Genomic DNA, 22,500 nt, shown 5'->3' on the forward strand with positions numbered 1-22,500 from the left:
AAGGAGGAGAAGGAAGAGGGGGGAAGGGAGGATCAGGGGGGGAGGCACGCACCGACGGCGCGCAAACGATCGCGTACACAGACGCACACACGCACGCACACGCTTCCTCGAGCACATTACGAAAGTTCGAGATAGTTTTGTCTTTGAGAAACCGAGACGGAAAAAGAGAGAGCGAGCGGGAGAGAAGAGGAAGTCAGAAAGGAGGCGAGGAACTGAAGAAACGGAGCCGAGTAAATAAAGGGAGGGAGGAGGGCGGGGGGAAGAGCCGCAGGTGATCATGAAAGAGAAATACGAGATATGATGTTAACGAAAAGAAAGGAAGGGAGGGAGGGAGGGGGAGAGGGGGAGGGAAAGAAAGAGAGAGAGAGAGAGAGAGAGAGAGAGAGAGAGAGAGAGAGAGAGAGAGAGAGAGGATGAGAGAGAGAGAGAGAGAGAGAGAGAGAGAGAGAGAGAGAGAGAGAGAGAGAGAGAAAACGGGTGAGCAAGCGAGCGCGAACGAGCTTAAACAAAGATTGACACACGGACTTCATATTACCTACTCCAGCAAGGCCCCTTCCACGCCCTCCCCCCCTCTCCTAACCCCCTCCCTACTCCTCCCTCTTTGCAAACAAACAAACAAACGGGCCCCAGGTGACACAAACACGGCCTGCGAAAGAATGCCACCTTCCGAGAACCACGATAACAATCACACGACATAAGGCGCAGGGGAGAGTCCAATGGGGGAGAGGGTGGTGCGGGGGGGGGGGGAGATTATTGGACAATATTCAAGGAAATGTAAGAACCAAAAAAAGCAACACCAATCATGAGAAAATGCCACACGAGAGAATACCAATAAAAAAATAAGAACCAAAAAAAGCAGCACCAATCAAGAGAAAATGCCACACGGGAGAATGCTAATAAAAAAACAACACATAGCATAAACTAGAGGGAATTAATCTTGTAAATTATTAATGGCAATATGCATGGTTTATGATCCTTGTGAACCTTATGCTCCAGTACGTGCTTTTCCCCTTTCTTCTCTCCCTTTCTTTTACCTTCTTTTCGGCGTAAGTCCTCTTTCTCCTTTCCTCCCCATTTCTCTCTCCTTTCTCCCTTGTCCTCTTCTCCCCTTCCCTTCTCCAAAAATGAAACAGCCAGAGGTCAAGAAAGAAGCGAGAATAAAAAGGGGGAAGAGAAAGAGAAAAAGGGAACAAGGAAATTACACGATGACCCGGATAAAAACCGAGGGGAGAATGTCAAGAAGGTCAAAGGGAGAGAGAATAAGAATAAGAATAATAATAATAAGAAGAAGAGAATAAGCGAAAACAAATGAGGGAAAAAGAAGACAATAGAACGAACAGCGAAATATTAATCCCAACCAAAAATAGAAACTCAAAGGGAGACTAACAAACAACAAAAGAAGCAAAACACAAAGCAAAACTAAAACAAAAAAGGAAATACTCAGCGCCTCAAAAGAGTGAGAGTGCCATTCATCCTCGGAAAAGTAGCAGCGTGTGGAATGGGCGCAGAAGGGAGGGGAGGGGAGGGGGGCGAAGGGGAGGGGAGGGTGGGAGGGAGACGCGAACGGCACAGTGTCACCACTAACATCGACACAGCCCCCCCCCCCCTGTGCCATACCTGCTCCCCCACTCCCTGTCAGTGCCTACCTATATGCCACGACTTCCGGCCACCGTTGCCATCCATCACCGCTTTCTAATGACATTCTTCCGACGTCACACACAACGCTTTCCCCCTCCCCGTCTCCCTCCTTCCTTCCTCCCTCCCTCCCTCCCTCCTTCCCCTACCTCCTCCTTGCCCCTCCCCCTTCACCGGCCCGCGCGCGCCGTCCTCCGAATGAGAAAGGAGGAGGAAGCTGTCACAAATTTTCGTAGTGTCACCGGGTCACGCACGCGGGTGTCACAGCCGGGGACGCTCGCTCGGCTCCGGGAATATTGCCTCCCTGCCGCTCGGGCCGAGGCGGGCGGGTCGCGGCCTCCTCGCTGCCTCCCCGTTCGCAAGCTCGTGCTTTCCTTTCTCTTCCTCGCAACTCGTATTCTTGGATTTCTTTGATTTGTTTATCCATTTGTTCTACGTCTTTGGCCAAACCATTAATCGTACCACAGTACGACAAGAACAATTCATTTCATCTCTGGATAAATGTCAGTGTTTGTAGTTTTGTTCCCTTGGATACTAGGAACATTTCCTTCCCTTTCCAGCCAACTACTCTTCATCTTTCACCCATTCTCCTCTCTCCCGCCTTCTCAGTATTTTTCGTCTCACTCTCTCCCTCGCCTCCAACTACCTCTTCCTCCCTATATCACTCATCGTTGTCTATTCCTCGCCTCCTTCTCCTTTACCCTCTTTCTCCCCCACATATCCTCCCCCCTCCCCCTTCCCCGCCTTCACTTTCCTCCCAAACGTCCTCACGAGCCGGGGTTGCGCCAACAATATCGCACACACACACGCACGCCTACGCCCATCATAAGAAAAGCGACCCCGCACCCCCCCCTTCCTCCCTTCTCCACCCCCCCCATACCCTCACGCCCTCTCCTGCCATAGGTCATGCCACCCCTCTGACACCCCCCCCCGTGCATATCCCCCTCGACCCCCATGGCCACCGCCGCCCATAATACACCCAACCCACCGCGAATAGCTGGTCTCACCCACGCCGCCCAACTTTGTGTCCTGTCAGAGCCAAAACTAATAAGTGGGTGAGTGCACGTCAACGAGTAGGAAAGAGAGAGAGAGAGAGAGAGAGAGAGAGAGAGAGAGAGAGAGAGAGAGAGAGAGAGAGAGAGAGAGAGAGAGAGAGAGAGAGAGAGAGAGAGAGAGAGAAAAGAGATGAGAGGGAGGAGGCACTGAAAAAAGGAAAGTACACATGATGCAAACGACAGCGCCGCAGGATCCCCCAATCGGCGTCCCTTGCGCTGTACATCTTTCGGCCAAGAGAAAGTCCCGAATCGGGTCCCGAATCGGCGGCCCTCACGACCCTAGCTAGGGGGTGGAGGGGGTAAGAGGGAGGGAGGGAGGGGGTAAGATGGAGGGAGGGAGGGAGGGGGAGAGTTAGAGAGGGAGGGAGGGAGAGAGTAGTGACGAGGGAGACGCGAGATAAGGAAGGAAAAAAGAGAACGAGTGAGAGAAAGACAGCCAAACCCCCAACAAAGGACCCAAACGAGATAAAAGAATAAAACCTAAGACAGGCAAGTGCGAGAGAGAGAGAGACATAAAGAGGAAGAGAGAAAGAAAAACGCAAAGACAAGCCAAGACAACGAAGAAGACAAACTCTGCGTCTCGAGAGAAGGAACAGGAAACGCGGACCGTCAACAAGACACACAACTGCAACGGCGAAGAAAAACACCGAGAGATTTCCCGAGTCCAAGGAGGTCCGAGGCGGAGGCAGGGCAGCGCCGGGGATCGAAGGGGAGAAAGAGAAAGACGGATAGATACAGAGATATAGAGATAGGGATAAATATAAAGATATAGAGATAGATAGGGATAGATATAAAGATATAGAGAGATAGATAGGTAGGTCAACAGGTATGCAGAATGATAGATTGGTGGACAGAGTGAGAGAAAGGAAAATGAGAGAGAATGTGAATGTGCATAATTAGAATTAAAAGATAAAATACTAGGACAAGGTGGGTACATAATGAGAACTCACACTTAACTAAGATAACAATAATACAAAAAAAAAACAATAGTATAATCCTATTCAGCAAACAGAAAGACAAGAGAAAAGCCATACGGTCGCAAATCCCTAACCGATAGCAAGGGAAGATGACCACAAGCACCAAGCCAACGAGGAGTCGCCTCTCGCCTCCCTCCTCCCCTCTCCCCCTCCTCCCTCTCCCCGCCACACCCCACCCTCCCCGCGTACCTCCATCCGGGACACGTCAATACTCGGACACATTGCCGTGATTTCCATTTTTTTCTTGTTTTCCTCCTTTTTTCCTCCCGCGGCTTGAATGGATACAAGAAATTAAACGCAAGAGTTTCGGCGGAAGGTCACGGCAGAGGGCACGAACGGGGTCGCGGGTGAGGTCATCCCCAAGAGAAACTCTAAACTCTAAAAAGGGATTTGTAATGACAGGCCGCTTCATTAAGGAATACGCTCGCTGTGCTAATAAGCTGTCAAGTTATATTAAAAATATATTTATAACAGTGATCAAAATGGTATTTGAGAGGGGGAGGGAGAGAGGGAGGGAGGGGGAGGGAGAGAGGGGAAGGGGAGAGAGGGAGAGGGAGAGGGAGAGGGAGAGGGAGAGGGAGAAGGAGAGGGAGACAGAGACAGAGACAGAGAGAGGGAGAGGGAGAGGGAGAGGAGAGAGAGAGAGAGAGAGAGAGAGAGAGAGAGAGAGAGAGAGAGAGAGAGAGAGAGAGAGAGAGAGAGAGAGAGAGAGAGAGAGAGAGAGAGAGATAAAGAAAAATGAAAGAAAGAGAGAGAGAGGGGGAGGGGGGGGAGAGGGAGAGAGGGAGAGAGGGAGAGAGGGAGAGAGGGAGAGAGAGAGAGAGAGAGAGAGTGTGTGTGAGGGAGAGAGAGAGAGACAGAGAGCGAGAGAGAGAGAGAGTGAGTGGGTGAGTGAGGGAGTGAGTGAGTGAGAGACAGAGAGAGAGCGAGAGAGAGAGACAGAGAGAGAGAGAGAGAGAGAATGAGTGAGTGAGTGAGTGAGTGAGTGAGTGAGTGAGTGAGTGAGTGAGTGAGTGAGAGAGAGAGAGAGAGAGAGAGAGAGAGAGAGAGAGAGAGAGAGAGAGAGAGAGAGAACGGCGGTGCAAAGCGGTGTTGGCAAATGAGAATCGGTGTGATAGCCCGGTCTCCCCGTGTGTGCGTGCGTCCGTGAGCGCGGGCAGGCTAGGAGGGCTTGACATACCAAGGCTATGTGTGAGCGGCCGGTCCAGCCTGGTATGTGAAGGAGGTGTAAGTGTTAAAGCACGGCGAAGGAGGAGGAGGAGGAGGAGAAGGAGGAGGAGGAGAAGGAGGAGGAGGAGGAGAGGGAGGAGGAGGAGAAGGAGGAGAAGGAGGAGGAGGAGAAGGAGGAGGAGGAGGAGGAGAGGTGGCGGTAGCGGAGGAAGAAGTGGGGGTGAAGATGGGAAGAAGAGGGGAAAAATAGAAGGAAGGGGAAGGAACTAGAGAACAAGGATGAGGAATAAAAAGGAAGAATTAAAGAAAGGAAGAAACGCTGCATGGGCGCCACCCCCTCCACCACACACACATACCCTCCCTCCCCCAATGCACACACAGCCTTCCTCTTCGCGTCCCTACACCCTTCTATTCCCTCGCCTACACCATCCCGCCACAGCAGAGCAGCGGCGCGCGGGAGAAGAAAAACAAAAATTGCAACCAATAAAGCCGAAACGTGCTCCGCCAAGACACAACAGTGACCTATGACCCGAAAAAACACAGGGAAAGGAAGAGAGAGAGAGAGAGAGAGAGAGAGAGAGAGAGAGAGAGAGAGAGAGAGAGAGGGAGGGAGGGAGGGAGGGAGAGAGAGAGAGAGAGAGAGAGAGAGGGAGGTAGGGAGGGAGGGAGGAGGGAGGGGAGGGAGGGGGGGGAGGGAGAGGGAGAGAGAGAGAGAGAGAGAGAGAGAGAGAGAGAGAGAGAGAGAGAGAGAGAGAGAGAGAGAGAGAGAGAGAGAGAGAGAGAGAGAGAGAGAGAGAGAATGGGAGAAACTGAAGGAAAAGGATGATACAGAATTAGGAAAAATGGGTCAGTAAGGGATTGAGAGAAAGAGAAAGAGGACTCGAAGATAAGCAGGAAAGTCCGAGCGAATGAGAGGAAGAGGAAAAGGACGGAGGGAAAAGGTGGAGAAGAATGAGGAGACACAAGGAAAGACGAAGAGGAATAGGAAAAAAGGAGGAGGCGGAGGAGGAGGAGCAGAGAAGAGTAAGCGTAACCATTGCAGCAGCTTGTTAAAATTTCCGCCAGAGAAACTCTCTCAAAGCTTCCCCCAAGTTTTAACAAGAGCAACAGTTTGAGATGTCTGTAGGAAGCCTTAATAACTAGTGAACCAATCTCCCGAGCCCTGTCTTGCTCGATTTCAACTCCCCCCACATCTTTTCCCTTCGCCATCCCCTTCCCCTCCCTTCTTTCCCTACCCCCTTCCCCTCCCCTTCCTTCCCTACCCCCTTCCCCTCCCCTTCCCCCTTTCCTTCCTTTTTCCTTCCTCCCCTTCCCTTCCCCCCCCCCTCATCCCGCCTGAACTCGAAGGATACGAAACAACACCCCGAATGGCTCTCTACTATGTGATCTAGATCACAACAGCTTCTAAAAAATAAAAAAGAACCCAAAATGGAAATTTAAATTTCTCAACCGCAGGAACTAAAAGGGGAGGATAAATCAGCAGCAGAAGCAGAAGCAGCAGCAGCAGGAGGAGCCAGAGCGAAGGCAACCAGTGAAAGTTTGAGATATAAAAAGAAAAAAAAGATCAGCACGCGGGAAACTGTTTAATTACTGGTGAAACCCGGGGCGCGCGCAGGACCGGAGGCGGGGCGGGAGGTCGCGCTGGAGAGCCGTAATCAACACACACACAAACATACATATAGGTTATATATACATAAATGCATAAATATATACATACATAAATACATACACACATATATACATAAATACATAAAACATATACATCCAAAAAAATATACATATATACATACATAAATATATACGTATATACATACATACTTCCATACAGATAAACATGTATGCATGCATACATTCATATACACACGTACATACACATACATACATATAGTATATGCACAGAAGTATTAGGCAAAAGCATATTTCTATGCGAATGCTTCTAAAAGCAGCATAACCTGTTAATGGAACGAAGGGAGGGGAGGAGAGAAAAAAAGAGCGAGTGAGATTCGGATTTAAGCTGAAAAATATATATTTCACGTTAAGAGAATAGAAGGCGGGCAAGCGGAGGAGAAGAAGAGAAAGAGGAGGAAATAATTGACAGAGCGAAATGAAAAGACAAAAGAAAACAGATAAGCGTGATAAAGCAAAGGCCCTACCCATTACCCCAATCAATGGCCCCGCCGCCGCCGCCTCGCCGTGCGGACGCCCACGCGCGCACACACAACCCCGCCGAACTTTCACTCTCGATTCATCTTCCCTTAGTCGGCGTCCTGCGTCGCCCGGGCGTCTCGGCGAGTCCCGAAGATGGATATGGCGACGCGGGCGTGATGGAGGAAAGGGCTGGGCACGGCGCAAGGGCACGGGCGCGGGGCACGGGCGTTTTATGCGACGCGCCCTCACCACCCCTCCCATCCCCCCGCCCGCCGTGGCCTATAGTCTACGCCCTCTCTTCATCTACCCGGAAAAGCGTGAAAAGAAAGTTATCCCGCAAGATTTATAATGGGGGAAGGGGGGAGGAGGGAGGAGGGGGCAGGAAGAAGGAAGGTAGAAGGAAGGAGGAGGAGGAGGAGGAGGAGGAGGAGGAGGAGGAGGAGGAGGAGGAGGAGGAGGAGGAGGAGGAGGAGGAGGAGGGAGGGAGGGAAGGAGGAGGAAGAAGAGGAGAAGGAGGGAGGTGAAGGAGGAGGAGGAGGAGGAAGAGGAGAAGGAGGTAGGAGGGAGGAAGAGGAGAAGAAGGGAGGAGGAGGAGGAAGAAGAAGAAGAAGAAGAAGAAGAAGAAGAAGAAGAAGAAGAAGAAGAAGAAGAAGAAGAAGAAGAAGAAGAAGAAGGAGGAGGAAGAAGAAAAGGAGGAGGAGGAGGAGAAGCAAGCCAAGAGCGGTCACATGGCTCGCACACACGAACGCACGAAAGAATAGATGAGAGATGTTCAGTCCTGCCTAAGGTAAGAGGAAATAGAATCGACTACAAAGTAAGAAGAAGGATGAAAAAAGGGACAGGAAATATTACACTGTGATTGAAATCCCCAGAAATGTTCAGTCGTTCGTGTCTCTCTGCTTTCCCCCCTCTTTATCCCAATCTCTCTTTCTCTCCCTCTCCCCCCATCCCTCCCTTCCTCCCTCCACTCCCCTCCCCTTTCCTCCCCCCTCCCCCTTCTCCCTCTCTCCCTCCCCCATTCGCAAATCCCATCTTCCGCTTCTTCTCTCCCCCTCTCCATTCCTTGCGCACCCTCCGCTCCACCTCTCTTCCCTCCCGTCTTCCCCGCCGTCACACTCCTGCACAAAGCGACATCATCAGCACTATCTACATCACCATCTCCCCCCCCCCTAAAAAGACCATCTGCCAGCCTGCCTCGTCATTTCGGCTAATGCAAATCCTCGCTCAAAATACGATAATGAAATAGAAAAAAATTATGTTCATTACACGACCTGACAAAGGAGCTTGACTAATTCATAACCTTATGACATTCTTTCGACTCCTTCGTTTCTTTCTCTCTCTCTCTCTATTTGTTTTTGTTCCTCTCTTCCCTCTAGACACGCAAGGGGATATTAACATTTTTTCCTTCATCATCATTGCGATCTTCTTCCTCCCTCCCCTCCATCGCTCTTCTTCTTCTTCTTCTTCTTCTCTCTCTCTTCTTCTTCTCTTCTTCTTTCTTTCTTTCTTCTTCTTCTCTCTCTCTCTTTCCCTCCTCATCCTCTTCTCTCCCTTCTTTATTGCTCTGTCTGTCTGTCTATCTGTCTGTCTCTCTCCTTCTCTCTCTCTCTCTCTCTCTCTCTCTCTCTCTTTCGTGTCGTGGAATTAGAAAAAGACGGCAGGACGTGATCGGGGCGGCCACGCCCCCTCCACCTCCCGACCACCCACCGCCCGCCCACCGGCCACCCAGGACGTCTGGCGATGACGAACAAGGAAAGGAAGAAAGAGGAGAACCCAAAAGGGGAACTAAATAAGAGATGAAGCAGAAAAGCCCAACTGGAAATGATGAAGAAACAGCAGACGAAGAGAGGTAAAGAAGATAAAGAAAATAAAATCAAAACAAAAAACATGGAACTCGTACGATCTTCCATAACCTTCCGCCTAATACCAGCACAGCAACCCCCCCCCCAAACTACACCACTAACACGGCGGCATAGCAATGGCGCTAATACAGACTCCATCAATGAAGTCCTCCCGAAGCGAGGCGACCTCACCTGGGACACATTCACCCTTCATTTCCACATCTCACCTTGAACGCCCTGATGCTCGACCACGTGCTCAGCCCCTTCCCCCTCTCCCCCTCCATCGCTTCATTCCCCTCCTCTCCTTCTCATCTCCTCCCCCCCCCCCACCCTCTGGCCCCTCCTTCCAGATTTCCAGGTGCAGGAGCAGCATACAACTTGCGGCATTAGGCCTACGCCGGCCCGAGCGCGGAGCGCGGGGCCTTCGCCAGCCGGGCCGCGCGAGGCATGGAGCGCACACCGACCGGGCGCACAGCAGGTAATCCAAGTAAGGATAAACACCAAGGCAAAGTTCCCACGCTCTTAGGCAGTAATAACGCACCTCCTGCAGATTTAGGACCCGAGGAGAAGGGCGGCGGGGGAGGGGGAAGGGGGGGAGGGTGAAAGGGTAATGGGAGTGAGGGGGAAGTAAGGATCCAGAGGAAGGATACAGGGAAGGGGGGTGGGGGGCAGGGGAGGGGAAGGCAAGGGCAAGGATAGGAGGAGAGGAGAGATGAGTCACGGCGGGCCGCCCTCCCTTCCCTCCCTAAGTAATTATCCTTTCCTCTGGTTGCATTTCCAGCCGCGCTCACTGCGAGGGCCGCCGTTCCGTCTTGTTCGCCAAGCCCTCTGCGCTTCGCCGGTGTCATCCTCCTGGCCATTATCCCCCCGTGCTAACCACTCCCTATTCATCGCTAACCACCATTATCCTAATCATCATAATCAACACTGCAGAGTTATTTCGCCAATTTCCCCTCCATTCACCGCGCCTCAACACCTCCTTTCACCACCATTGTCGCTAACGCACCATTACTGCCGCGCCATCACGATCACCACCATCATCACCACATCATGATAACCCAAAACACCTTCCGACCATCAGCATCACACAAAAGGAAAAAGAATAAAAATATAGAAACGACCTTCACTCCACATTATCCTCCTCCTTCCCACGGCGCCGTGCAAAGTGCAATCTTGCATTAAGGTATTGCAAGTGTTGAGGCCACAGAGTGACAGCTACGAAGAGCAGGGACAGCATTATCAACGGAGGAGGAGGAGGAGGAGGAGGAGGAGGAGGAGGAGGAGGAGGAGGAAGGAGGGAAGGAGGGAAGGAGGGAGGGAGGGAGGGAGGGAGGGAGGGAGGGAGGGAGGGAGGGAGGGGGAGGGGGAGGGGAGGGGGAGGGAGAGGGAGAGGAGAGGGAGAGGGAGAGGGAGAAGGAGGGAGGAGAGAGAGAGGAGAGAGAGAGAGAGAGAGAGAGAGAGAGAGAGAGAGAGAGAGAGAGAGAGAGAGAGAGAGAGAGAGAGAGAGAGAGAGAGAGAGAGAGAGAGAGAGAGAGAGAGAGAAGAGAGAGAGAGAGAGAGAGAGAGAGAGAGAGAGAACGAGAGAGAGAGAGAGAGAGAGAGAGAGAGAGAGAGAGAGAGAGAGAGAGAGAGAGAGAGAGAGAGAGAGAGAGAGAGAGAGAGAGAGCGAGAGAGAGCGAGAGAGCGAGAGAGAGAGAGAGAACGAGAGAGAGAGAGAACGAAAGAGAGAGAACGAGAAAGAGAGAGAGAGAGAGAGAGAGAGAGAGAGAGAGAGAGAGAGAGAGAGAGAAGAGGACACAGAGAGTGGCAAACAAAAACAGAGAAAGCCGGGGGGAGATAAAAATGAAAGAAAACTGAAAAAAAGAAGTCCACTCACGCGTGAATAATTTTCTGAATAATGTCCCTGTCAATCAGTCCAACAAAAGGCAGGAAAATAGCTGGCCTCAAGGCGGGCAGAAGGGTTGGGCGGTGGACCGGGGGGGAGGGGGGGGTGAAGCCTAAGGTTGAAGCTCCCGACTTAGTGAGAGCTTCGGCGAGAGAGAGAAGGCTTGGGAGAAAGAGCTGGGTCGGAGTTCCATGCAAATTCCCTGATGACTGTGGCTACTGACCTCCTGCCATGTCTCCCCTTCTCCTCCTCCTCCCTCCTTTCCTAGCTGTCGTTTTCCGTATCCATTGCTGTCTTACTTTATCTCACTATTTTTTCTCGCTTCTTATCTTCTTTTCCTTCTTCACTGTACTTACATTCCCTCTCTGTGATGATATATTTGCATCTTGACTCTCCTTCCTCCTTCAAATATATCAACACTGTAAGCTATGCCAATCCCTCTGCCCCCCCCCCACCTGCCCTCCTGTCCGCTCTGGCCTCACTATCCGACTCATTTCCTCCTCGCGTATTCATTTCCTTGTCGTTATGCTCGCACACTTGACGCAAAACCTCGCCCTCCCGCCCGCACGCCCCAAACATCACTCATTCTTCCTCTCGCCGACAATTTCACGGCGGATTCGCACCTATCCAATTTCGGAGGAACATGTTTATCAACCGCGTTACGTCAGTGATACAAAGCCCGGGCGAGCCGAGTGCCGTCCGAGGCGAGCGACCTTCGGGATTCGGGAGGGAATCGGCGTAAACCGCGCGCTTCTCACGCCGCCTCCCTTTTCCCACGCCGCTCGCCCCTCGCCTTCCTTGTCCCTCCCTTCCGCTTTTCCTCCCTTCTTTCTTTCTGCTTCTTCCCCTTTCTACTACTCTACACTGCCATTTCTGTTTTGCGCTATCAACGTATCCTATTTCGTTACTTTCCTTCCTTCCTTCTTTCCTTCCTTCCTTCCTTCCTTCACCTTCTGCTTCTTCAGCCTCGCTAACTTTTCCCTAACCTATTGCATTTATCCCTTTCTCTTTCCCTTTCCACTTCGTCCTGCCTGTTTTCCTCTTACTCTGCCATTCGTCTTCCTCTCCAAGAGAGCGAAAGAGTGAAGGAGAAAGTAGACTCGGATCGCCACGTGACTCGTCCGGCACACTTGATCAGCAGTGCCAATCAGGCCCCTCGCTCTCCGGGGCTTAATTGAGAACACGGAGGGAAAGGGAAGGAGAGGAAGGGAAAAGTAGAAGGAATTGAAAAAGAAAAAACAAGAGGAGGAAGGGGAAAAGGAAGAGGAAGAGGAAGACGGGGAGGAGAAGGAGAGGAGGAAGAGGAGGGGGAGGGGGAGGGGGGAGGAAGAGGGGGAGGAGGAGGAGGAGGAGGAGGAGGAGGAGGAGGAGGAGGAGGAGAAGGAGGAGGAGGAGGAGGAGGAGGAGGAGGAGGAGAAGAAGAAGAAGGAGAAGAGAAGGAGAAGGAGAAGGAGGAGGAGAAGACGAAGAAGATGAAGAAGATGAAGATGAAGATGAATATGATGATGGTGATGATGAAGAAGGATGAGAGAGAGAGAGAGAGAGAGAGAGAGAGAGAGAGAGAGAGAGAGAGAGAGAGAGGGAGAGGGAGAGAGAGGGAGAGGGAGAGGGGAGAGGGAGAGAGGGAGGGAGAGGTAGAGGTAGAGGGAGGGAGGGAGGGAGGGAGGGAGGGAGGGAGGGAGGGAGGGAGGGAGAGAGAGAGAGAGAGAGAGAGAGAGAGAGAGAGAGAGAGAGAGAGAGAGAGAGAGAGAGAGAGAGAGAGAGAGAGAGGGAGGGAGGGGAGGGAGGGAGGGAGGGGAGGGAGGGGAGGGAGGGAGGGAGGGAGGGAGAGGGAGAGAGAGAGAGAGAGAGAGAGAGAGAGAGAGAGAGAGAGAGAGAGAGAGAGAGAGAGAGAGAGAGAGAGAGAGAGAGAGAGAGAGAGAGAGAGAGAGAGAGAGAAGAGAAAGAGAGAAGAGAAAGAGAGAAGGGAAAGAGAGCAGAGAAAGAGAGAAGAAAAAAACAAAAGAGAAAGACAAAAGAAAAAGACAAAAGAGAAAGACAAAAGAGAAAGACAAAAGAGAAAGAGAGAAGAGAGAAGAGAAATAGAGAAGAGAGAAGGGAAATAGAGAAGAGAGAAGAGAAAGAGAGAAGAGAGAAGAGAAATAGAGAAGAGAGAAGAGAAATAGAGAAGAGAGAAGAGAAATAGAGAAATAGAGAAATAGTGAGAAAGAGAAATAGAGAGAGAGAGAAATAGAGAGATAGAGAAATAGAGAAGAGAGAGAGAGAGAGAGAGAGAGAGAGAGAGAGAGAGAGAGAGAGAGAGAGAGAGAGACAGAGAGAGAGAGAGAGAGAGAGACAGAGAGAGAGAGAGAGGGGGAAGAAAAAAATAGAGAAAGGGAAGGAATGTCAGCTTTCCTTTCTGATGAAGCAGAATCTTGCTCAACACAACAGAAAAAAGAGAGAGAACAAGAAAAAGAAAAGAGAATCACTCAGCTAACCAATCGTGCGTCATATTGGGCAATTCTAGTCGACCAGTATCCCCCTACCCCCCCCCTCCACCCCTTCCCGTACCCTGACCCTTAACCCTAAAGTCTCACACACTTTTCTTTTGCAACAAAAATGGCAGCCTAAGCAGACGACGCCTGCAACTAAACGCCGAGGAGGGACACGAGATCAAGCACCCTGAAGAGTTGTGGAAGAATCAGAAAAATAATATGCTGAGGCGAGGAAGAGAAAGCACGGGAATCCCGCCCCTGCGTCCTGATGCAACGCCACGAAGCGAGATGGAGACAAATGCAGGAAGTAAAATCTTGAAAGTCACTTTGCCTTCAAAATGAGCAAAGATATTACCTACGATGATTGTCAGATTTCAACGAAATTGGAAAACTATTAAGCCAGGGCACAAAAAGCTTGAGGAGTGCACATGCAAGACAGGAAAGGAGAGGGAGATCCTGGCCTCCGGGACGCTTACCTTGTTCCGCTGAGGCGAGAGCGAGAGCGGTCAGCAGAAAGAGCGCGAGCAGTGAAGGCCGCATGAATGCGCGCGACGGCAGGCCGCCGCCAACGGGGAAGGAGCAGGACCTGGGGGAGCCGCTGCTGCTGGTCCCGCGGGGGGCATCCAGGGGGCGGCGCCCCTTGCTGCTGCTGCCCCCGGCGCTCACCACACCCGCCATCACCACCTCAACACCATAACCTGAAAAGAAAAAGAATTTCGGGTAAATAATCAGTTCTTAAATGGAATACTAATCAAGTAGCAGACAAAAGGCGCCCGATCATTTCTCCGTCCCCAGGCATCGAGGACAAAGCCGATTGCGTCAATGGCAATCAATAGCGCAAAGCCACTGATTAGGCGAGGCAAAGCACGGCACAATGCAGGCCCGAAGCCCCGCGAACAAAGGCTCGCGCACGCGAACGCAAACGAGCGAACGGCAGCAAACCACAAACCATAAACAACACCTTTGCAATGAATGTCAAGAAGACGATCAACTCACGTGCGTCGGCTGCGGGTCGGCGGGAGTCAGGGAGGGGAGGGGAGGGGAGGGGAGGGGAGGGGAGGGGAAGGGAAGGGAAGGGAAGGGAAGGGAAGGGAAGGGAAGGGAAGGGAAGGGAAGGGAAGGGAAGGGAAGGGAAGGCAAGGGAAGGGAAGGGAAGGGAAGGCAAGGGAAGGGAACGGAAGGGGAGGAAAGGGACGAAGGAGAGCGCGAAGGAGGGAGACGAAGGGTAGGGCGAAGGAGGAAGAGGGACAGAAAACGAGAAAGAGGGGGAGGGGGAGGGGGAGAGGGAGGGGAGGGAGCTAGGTAGAGTACAAGCGAGGAATGAAGAGAGGGTAGTAGCTGAGAGAGAGAGAGAGAGAGAGAGAGAGAGAGAGAGAGAGAGAGAGAGAGAGAGAGAGAGAGAGAGAGAGAGAGAGAGAGAGAGAGAGAGAGAGAGAGAGAGAGAGAGAGAGAGAGAGAGAGAGAGAGAGAGAGAGAGAGAGAGAGAGTCGAATAAAGTGATTCCACCAAATTAAATACGGGTTCCGTCACGAAACTCGAAACTGATTATCCGAAAAAACACAAAAGGCCTCGAACATGGTTTAATTACTCTCCAAACCGCAAATAAAAACCGCAGCCCTAAACCGCCCCGGGGGACACAAAAAAAGAAAAGAAAAACCTCCTAGCGACGGCCTCCAAACAGCCAGAAAATGATCGCTAACCATTAAAAAATGTCTCCGGAACCCTCATTTAAAAGGCTTCCAGAACACCGTTAAAACAACCATAAGAAATTTTAAAAAAATGAAAAAGAAGAAAACGAGAGAGAAAAACATCCGGAAAAATTCCCCGAAACGGGAAAAATGTTCGATCACAGTTTGGGAAATGCAGGTCACGTGTCCATATAAATCAAGGGAGATCTACCCGCCGCGCCGACCGAGCCCGAGTCCCCTGCAAGGGAAATTCATACCCGAGTACGGCAGCGGCAGTAGCAGAGGCCGGGGCCGGCTGGGGGCGAGGGCGGGCGGGCGGCGGAGGGTGGGGGGCGAGGGCGGGCGGGCGGCGGAGGGTGGGGGTGGGGGCGAGGGCGAGGGCGGGCGGCGGAGGGAGCCGTAAAGATGATGTACTGCAGAGGAGTCCTAATTTTCGTTTCTTTCCCGACGGCCTGCTCTCGCTTTATTAAGTCCTACCTTTAGATTGTCACTCCTTTTCACCTCTTTCCCGCATTTCCCTCCATGCCCTACCTTCGCCCACGCTCTTCATGCCATCCTCTTTGATTCTCCTCTTTCCATCCTTCCTTCCCGTCTTGCTTCATCTAAGGCCCCAAGAAAAGCTATTACCCGCCCATAACCGCCCGAAAACCTCTTACACGCCCATATAAACTACGCGCGAATCAATGACATGCCATAAACACATGAGATAGCCAAGCGCCCTTCTTCCCTGCCTCTCGCCTCCTTTCCTTGTCCCATCTCCCTCTTCCATAGCACGGCCGCGGCGGATTCCTCTCCCTCCCTTCTTTCGAGGGCTTTCTCTCGTCGCGTTTTCTCTAACAACACACAATCTCTACCGCCATATTCTGTTCTCTTCGCCATTCCCTTCCCTTCCCTTCCCTTCCCCTCCCTTCCCTTCCCTTCCCTTCCCTTCCCTTCCCTTCCCTTCCCTTCCCTTCCCCTCCCTCTCCCTCCGTCCTTCCCAATACCAGTTTCTCCCTCTCGTGGCGTCTCAATTATCACCCAGCGAGGTGTTGCCCATAAAGGCGCCCATACATCTAACACTATATACTGCCCTCTGCCACCGCGACCTTACCACCTCCCATTTCTTCATATTTCATCTTTTATTCACTTCTCGTTTAAATATCTTCTCTCTCTTGTTCCTGCTCCTCCTCCGTTCTTCTCTCCCCTCTTTCTTGCGCATCCGCTCTATTTTTTCTGCACTATTTCTCGTTCCTATTATCCCCGGAACACTTGCAAAGTCAGGGGAAAATTTGATCTCTCAAAGTCGATCCCGAAGGAAGGGAAAAAAGCGTACGAGTAGAAAAGGTATTCTTTTAACCTCAGTTGACCTCCAGGGACTCGGAACGCCCCCTTCCCTCTCTTCTAATTCCTATTTCCCCTCAACTCGCTCTCAAGACGCATTCCCTCCGCAAAAAATGGGGAGAGGGAGGGAGGGAAGGAGAGAAATGGAGGGAGGGAGAGAGGGAGGAAGGGAGAGGGAGAGGGAGAGGGAGAGGGAGAGGGAGAGGGAGAGGGAGAGGGAGAGGGAGAGAAAAAAAAATCGGGGCTCGCACGTTGCTGCTGTTCATCAAAAAGTCTTTTGAGAATGAGAATGAATAGAAAAAGAAAAAAAAAAACGTGGTATAAAAAATATAGATTCAACTGCCGATTCTATAAGGCCGTTATCTCTTTTCCTTTTGTCTTATTTCCATTTATTTTTTCTCGATCTTCTTAGCAAAAAAATATGTTCGTGCCAAAGGGAATTTCTTACGGCGGTGAACAACTTTCTTTTCGATAATTATTACTACAGGCAGGGGGAGGAAGGGAAGGGAGAGGGAGGGGAAGAGAAAGAGAACGCAGAGTAGGAAGAGGAGGAGGGGGAGAAAAAGAAAAAGGAGGAGGAGGAAAAAAAGGAAGAGGAGGAAAATAAAAAGGAGGAGGAAGAAGTGGAGAATGAGAAGGACGAGGCGATAGAAGTGCACGTGAAGACGGAGATTTAAGTTAGTGGCGGAAGACAGGTCATCCAAGAAGAAAAAAAACAAAAACAAAAGGAAAGAAAACTGGCGAAAGTCAATGCTACAATAGTAATAAAGTGGCCGAACCAGAGTCAAACGAGACGGCCCAAACAGGGGGTCCCTCCTTCCCCTTTGTCCCTCGCCCCTCTCTCAAAACAAACCCAAGGGCCACACGGCATCCCGTCAACCAGCTCAGCCAGACTCAAAGAGGACATGCGCAACAACAGACAAACAACGGCGATAGATAAATGCGCCACGATAGACACACACGAATACGACACTTAAGATAAAGCAGCAGCCAGCAGCCGACTGACGGAACACGACGCGGAGACAAGAGCGAGCACGTCAAAACGACAACGGCCGACAAGACAGCGACAGCCGGCGAGCGAGCCTATTACGACCCGTCGCTGTCACAAAGGGGGGGGGGGAGGCGAGGGAGAGGAGGGGGAGGGGGGGGGAGAAGTGACGGGGTGACGAACCTACGAGAATGGAAGCAATAAAACAATTAAGTTCCCCCTCGACGGTGGGCGTCTTGGCCAATCTGGGGTGCCCTTAAGATTCAAGTCTTATTGGCTGTCATTTTCCCTCTCGAGAGCAGGTGGGACTCGCAGAAGGACGAGTGGGGGAGGGAGGGGTACTGGGGAGGGATGGGGGGGAGATCACGGGCCTTGGGAAGACGGAAGGACACTTGAGGGAGGACGGGAAAGAGACAACGAACGAGGATGGGAAGGAAAACACTACAAAGGGAGAAAGAGAAAGCAGGAGAAAAGATGAAGGAAGGAATGATGGAAGGAAAGAGAATGAGATAGAGAGAGATAGATGGATAGATAGACAGAGAGAGAGAGAGAGAGAGAGAGAGAGAAAGGGGGGAATTATGACCACAGTACGCCGCACAAGTTCAAGCGCAGCCAAACAAAACACATTCCCGCACACACGCAGCGGCCCCAAGCACCAGCCTCTCTCGTTTCCCACAACAGGAAACTCCCCTCCCCTCCCTGCCCCAACCCGCTCCCCCTCCCCCCTTCCAGCGCCCCTTTATGGGATTCATATCCATAAAACAATCTATATTTCCCCCAAAACTTAATCCAAACTGTGATCCCCAAACGAAGCGCCCCGTACCCCCCTCCCCCCTTACCCGACCTAACATCACGTGACCTCTTCCCCCCCTCAGTACAAACTAGGGAAACTATTGATCCCTTAAATCCCATACGGAAGGCCGTAAAGATGGTTCTTATCCTGACCTTCATCTTGATCTTTATCCCCATCTCTTCCTCTTCCCTCCTTCCTCCCTTGCCCCTTCTATTTCTCCTATCTTTCCCAACAGCAACCCAGCCGCGCCGAGATTGCCCGTGCCTCGGGGAACAAAGAGCTTACACCAAACGCAAAATTAAATCGTTTAAGAGCGACCTATGAACATTAACCAGCCCCTCTTCCCCCACCCCGGCCCGCCACCCTCACCGCCACCTCCGTGTAGTCTTCCCGCGGGAAAAAAGGTCAACCTCGCCGAAATACGCCGCCAGAAGACGCCCTTCGTCGCGTTTTCTCTCAAGTTCAAGGTCCACCCCCTCCCCCCTCCCCCTCCCACTCCTACCTTTGCCTGCGTGCTTGACGACTTCCAGAAAAGGGTTTACTAATTTACTAAGTTGAGTACAAGAGCCAGACACCGCAGCGCCAGGTCTTAATCAAATAAGCAACAATAAAACTGACTCTTAAACCCGTCACCGGCACAAAAGCCTCAACTGAACTGGAAAAAAAACAATATATATAAAAGGCAAAAATTACACACTTGCTCAACGTCTCCAAAAGGTTTTACTTATCTGAGTTTATTCTTGCTAGGGATCCTCTTTTCTCCCTTTTCCCGTTTCTCTCGAATAATAAATAGCGCAGCATTTCAAAAGGAAAAGATTTTCGAACAATGCGTTTCGCGAGGATGATACAAAGGCCAAAAGCGCATTCCCAACAGAATCATTCTCCTCTAAATCGCTAACTTACGATTCGCAATGGTTCGGACGTTGAAATGTCGATATCGTTCGCATAACTTGTATCCGAATGCATCTGCATAAAAACGCGTCACGTCCAGAGAATTTGAGACGCGGGGCAGAGGACGCGTGAAGGATGAGACAGAAGGGGAAAAAAATAAAGATATGCACATGGAGAACACTTGATAAAGAAAACTCAACACGATAAAATAATGCAAAAATAAAGTTTTGTACATGGAGAACACTCGATAAATGAAAAAAAAAAAAACAATAAAATGCACGGAAAATCCTCTTTCGACGCGTCCCACATCCGCAAACGAACAAAGCGAAATTAGCAACCGGGCAATAAATAAGCGATTCCGCTTTCGTACAGCCCCCCCCCCCCCAGTGCCAGTCACATTAAAGCACGCATTAAGTGACATCCACGCCCATTTTTCCGCCGCCTCCTCTCGTCTGTTTGTGATGGCTGACGGAAGGGGAGGAAGAGGAAGGGAAGGAGGAGGAAGGGAAGGAGAAGGAGGAGGGGGGAGGGGGAGGGGGAGAGGGAGGAGGAGGAGGAGGGAGGGGAGAAGGAGGAGCACAAAGGAGTGATGATGAGCTTGAGAGAGAAAAAGAAGAGAAAGGAAAAGAGGTCTACCGCTGGGAGAAGATAGAGAAAAGGAAACACAGCAAGACAGAGGAAGAAAGACAACGATCGCAAAATCATAAAAAGAATCGAAAGCACAAAGAGAGAGAGTGTGTGTGTAGGGGGGAGATAGATAGAGATAGAGAGAGAGAGAGAGAGAGAGAGGGAGAGAGAGAGAGAGAGTGGGAGGGAGAGAGAGAGAAAGAGAGAAAGAGAGAAAGAGAAAAAGAGAAACAGAGAAAGAGAGAGACGCCTTTAGACATCCTCGGCGCCGGAGAAAGAGAGAAAGAGAGAAAGAGAGAAAGAGAGAAAGAGAGAAAGAGAGAAAGAGAGAAAGAGAGAAAGAGAGAGCGAGCGAGCGAGCGAGCGAGCGAGAGAGAGAGAGCGAGAGAAAGAAAGAGAGAAAACGAGAGCGAGAAAGAGAGAGAAAGCGAGAGCGAGAAAGAGAGAAAGAAGAATAAGAAACACATTCCCCGAGAGAGGAAAGCCCCAGCCAGGCGAGCGCCGACTCCCGCGAGCCATCCCCGCCGCCGCAAGATATCAAAACGCGCCGTAAATGAGCCTTTTACTCTCGCCCGCCGCACGTGCCCGCCGCAGCGACACATTAATGCGCGCTCTATAGTGGGCGTCGCACTCAAAGGCGACTGGGAGGCATAAAAGAAAGGTTAGGAGAAATATATGCCTATAAATGGGCGGGAGGGAGGGAGAGGCGAAGGGCGAGGGAGAGGGAGAGGCGAAGGGCGAGGGAGAGGGAGAGGCGAAGGGCGAGGGAGAGGGAAAGGCGAAGGGCGAGGGAGAGGGAGAGGCGAAGGGCGAGGGAGAGGGAGAGGCAAAGGGCGAGGTGGAGAGCGAGGCGTAGGGCGAGGCGGAGCGAGAGACAACGGACGAGGTGGAGGGAGAGGCGAAGGGCGAGGTGGAGGGAGAGACAACGGACGAGGTGGAGGGAGAGGCGAAGGGCGAGGTGGAGGGAGAGGCGAAGGGCAGAGCCATAGGTGGAGGGAGAGAGAGGGTAAGTTGGGGGAGTGAGGAAGATATGGAGGGACGGAACGGAGGGCGGTGGAAGAGAAAGAAAAGGGGGAAGAGGAAGAAGAGGAAGAGGAAGCGGTGGTGCTGCTGCTGCTGCTGATGATGACGATAATGATGATGATGACGATAATGATGATGATAGTGATAATGATAATGATGATGGTAATGATGGTGAACAAAAATAACAATAGGTCGACGATCAAGTAGAATAAGGGGAATCAGGGGAAAAAAGAAAAAAAAATCTGAAAGAAAAGGAGAGACCAACCGAAAGAGAATAATCCAACAACAAGGATAATGGAAAGAGATGAAGGGCCCGAAGAACCCGAAATAACAGAGCACCATCAACAGCCCTAACAGCAGCCACTGCCAAACCCCAACTTCGAAAAAAAGAAAAAGAAAAAGAAAAAAAAATGGACGGAAACAAACATCTACAACAATATCTCTCCTAAACCAGAAAATATAGCCATATGGACTACGTGCTCTCCCTTCCCTCACATGCGGGGGGAAAAAACGAAAGAATAAAAAAAGTGAAAAATATAGAATAAAACTTTTTATTAGATCCCGCCCGAATCCCCTAAACCAAACGGCATCCACGGTCACTGAGGGAAATCACAAATAAAAAAAATGAACCCCCCACAAAAAATCAAATAAATAAATATAAAATAAAATAAATAAAAATCACCCACGCCAGAAAAAGGGGAAATATTTAAAGCCCCAACAAGCTCTCGTAGGACCCGCATCACCCGCCACAAAGCGACGTCCATTAGAAACGTCCAATAAATTTACCGCAACTGGAATTTCGGGGGTTCCTCACCTCCGAGGAACCCCCGCCGCGCCCCACGGACCTTCGGAGCTACCTGTCCAAATGAGGACCCCCCCCCCTCCGAAGCTGACCTAACCCCCATTTCTCACCCACCCCCCTCCCATCCCCATCCCTCTTATGTTCATTATCCGTTCACTTTTATTACCATTATTCTTATTATTTGTCCATTAAGTTATCATTAGCTACACCTCACGATTTCAGCCTCAATTCATGATAACGAGGATTCCTCGTGAGTCAGGTACTGAGCGCAATGTGAGTGAGAAAATGAGAGAGAGAGAGAGAGAGAGAGAGAGAGAGAGAGAGAGAGAGAGAGAGAGAGAGAGAGAGAGAGAGAGAGAGAGAGAGAGAGAGAGAGAGAGAGAGAGAGAGAGAGAGAGAGAGAGAGAGAGAGAGAGAGAGCGAGAGAGAGAGAGAGAGAGAGAGAGAGAGAGAGAGAGAGAGAGAGAGAGAGAGAGAGAGAGAGAGAGAGAGAGAGAGAGAGAGAGAGAGAGAGAGAGAGAGAGAGAGAGAGAAACGAGAAAGAGAGAAAGAGAGAAAGAGAGAGAGAGAGAGAGAGAGAGAGAGAGAGAGAGAGAGAGAGAGAGAGAGAGAGAGAGAGAGAGAGAGAGAGAGAGAGAGAGTGTGTGTGTGTGTGTGTGTGTGTGTGTGTGTGTGTGTGTGTGTGTGTGTGTGTGTGTGTGTGTGTGTGTGTGTGTGTGTGTATTTGTATACATGTAAATATGTGTACACGCAGGTAGAAATCTTTTTACGCTGCCTGACAGGTGGCTGTCATCCTACACACACAGAATATTAGTTTGGCAAATGGCAATCACAAAGAAAAACTGGACGATGAAAACAATGAGAAGGTAGAAAGAGGAAAATAAAAAAGCGAGGAAGACGACATACAGGGAACACGAAAGGGGAATAAGGGAGAGAAAGGGGAGTAGGATTGGGCGATAGCGACGCTAAATTCGTTACAGGTCCAGTGCGCCGGAGGGCCTTTGCACTGCAGGGGGCGAGGCGGGGGCAGGCGAGGGGGTCGAGAGGGGGGGGGGGGGGGAGGCCCATGAAAAAGGGGAAACAGAAAAACAAAAACAAAGAGAGGGAGAAAAAGAACAGTAGTCATAAACTACTATATTGACGAAAGAAAGTCCCATACAGTTCTGAGTCTATCCATTCT

The 22,500-nt window shown here is 51.0% G+C and overlaps 1 protein-coding gene across 1 annotated transcript in view; it reads right to left on the reverse strand.

Moving 5' to 3' along the window:
* Positions 1-22,500, reverse strand: part of LOC138859182 (ephrin type-B receptor 1-like) — a 374,244-nt gene that overhangs the window by 255,385 nt on the left and 96,359 nt on the right. The window contains exon 2 of the mRNA XM_070138059.1: positions 13,662-13,883. Coding sequence (XP_069994160.1) covers positions 13,662-13,883 — 222 coding nt within the window. The remainder of the gene's footprint in view (positions 1-13,661; positions 13,884-22,500) is intronic.

The sequence above is a fragment of the Penaeus vannamei genome, chromosome 24 (assembly GCF_042767895.1).
Source record: "Penaeus vannamei isolate JL-2024 chromosome 24, ASM4276789v1, whole genome shotgun sequence".
Taxonomy (NCBI): domain Eukaryota; kingdom Metazoa; phylum Arthropoda; class Malacostraca; order Decapoda; family Penaeidae; genus Penaeus; species Penaeus vannamei.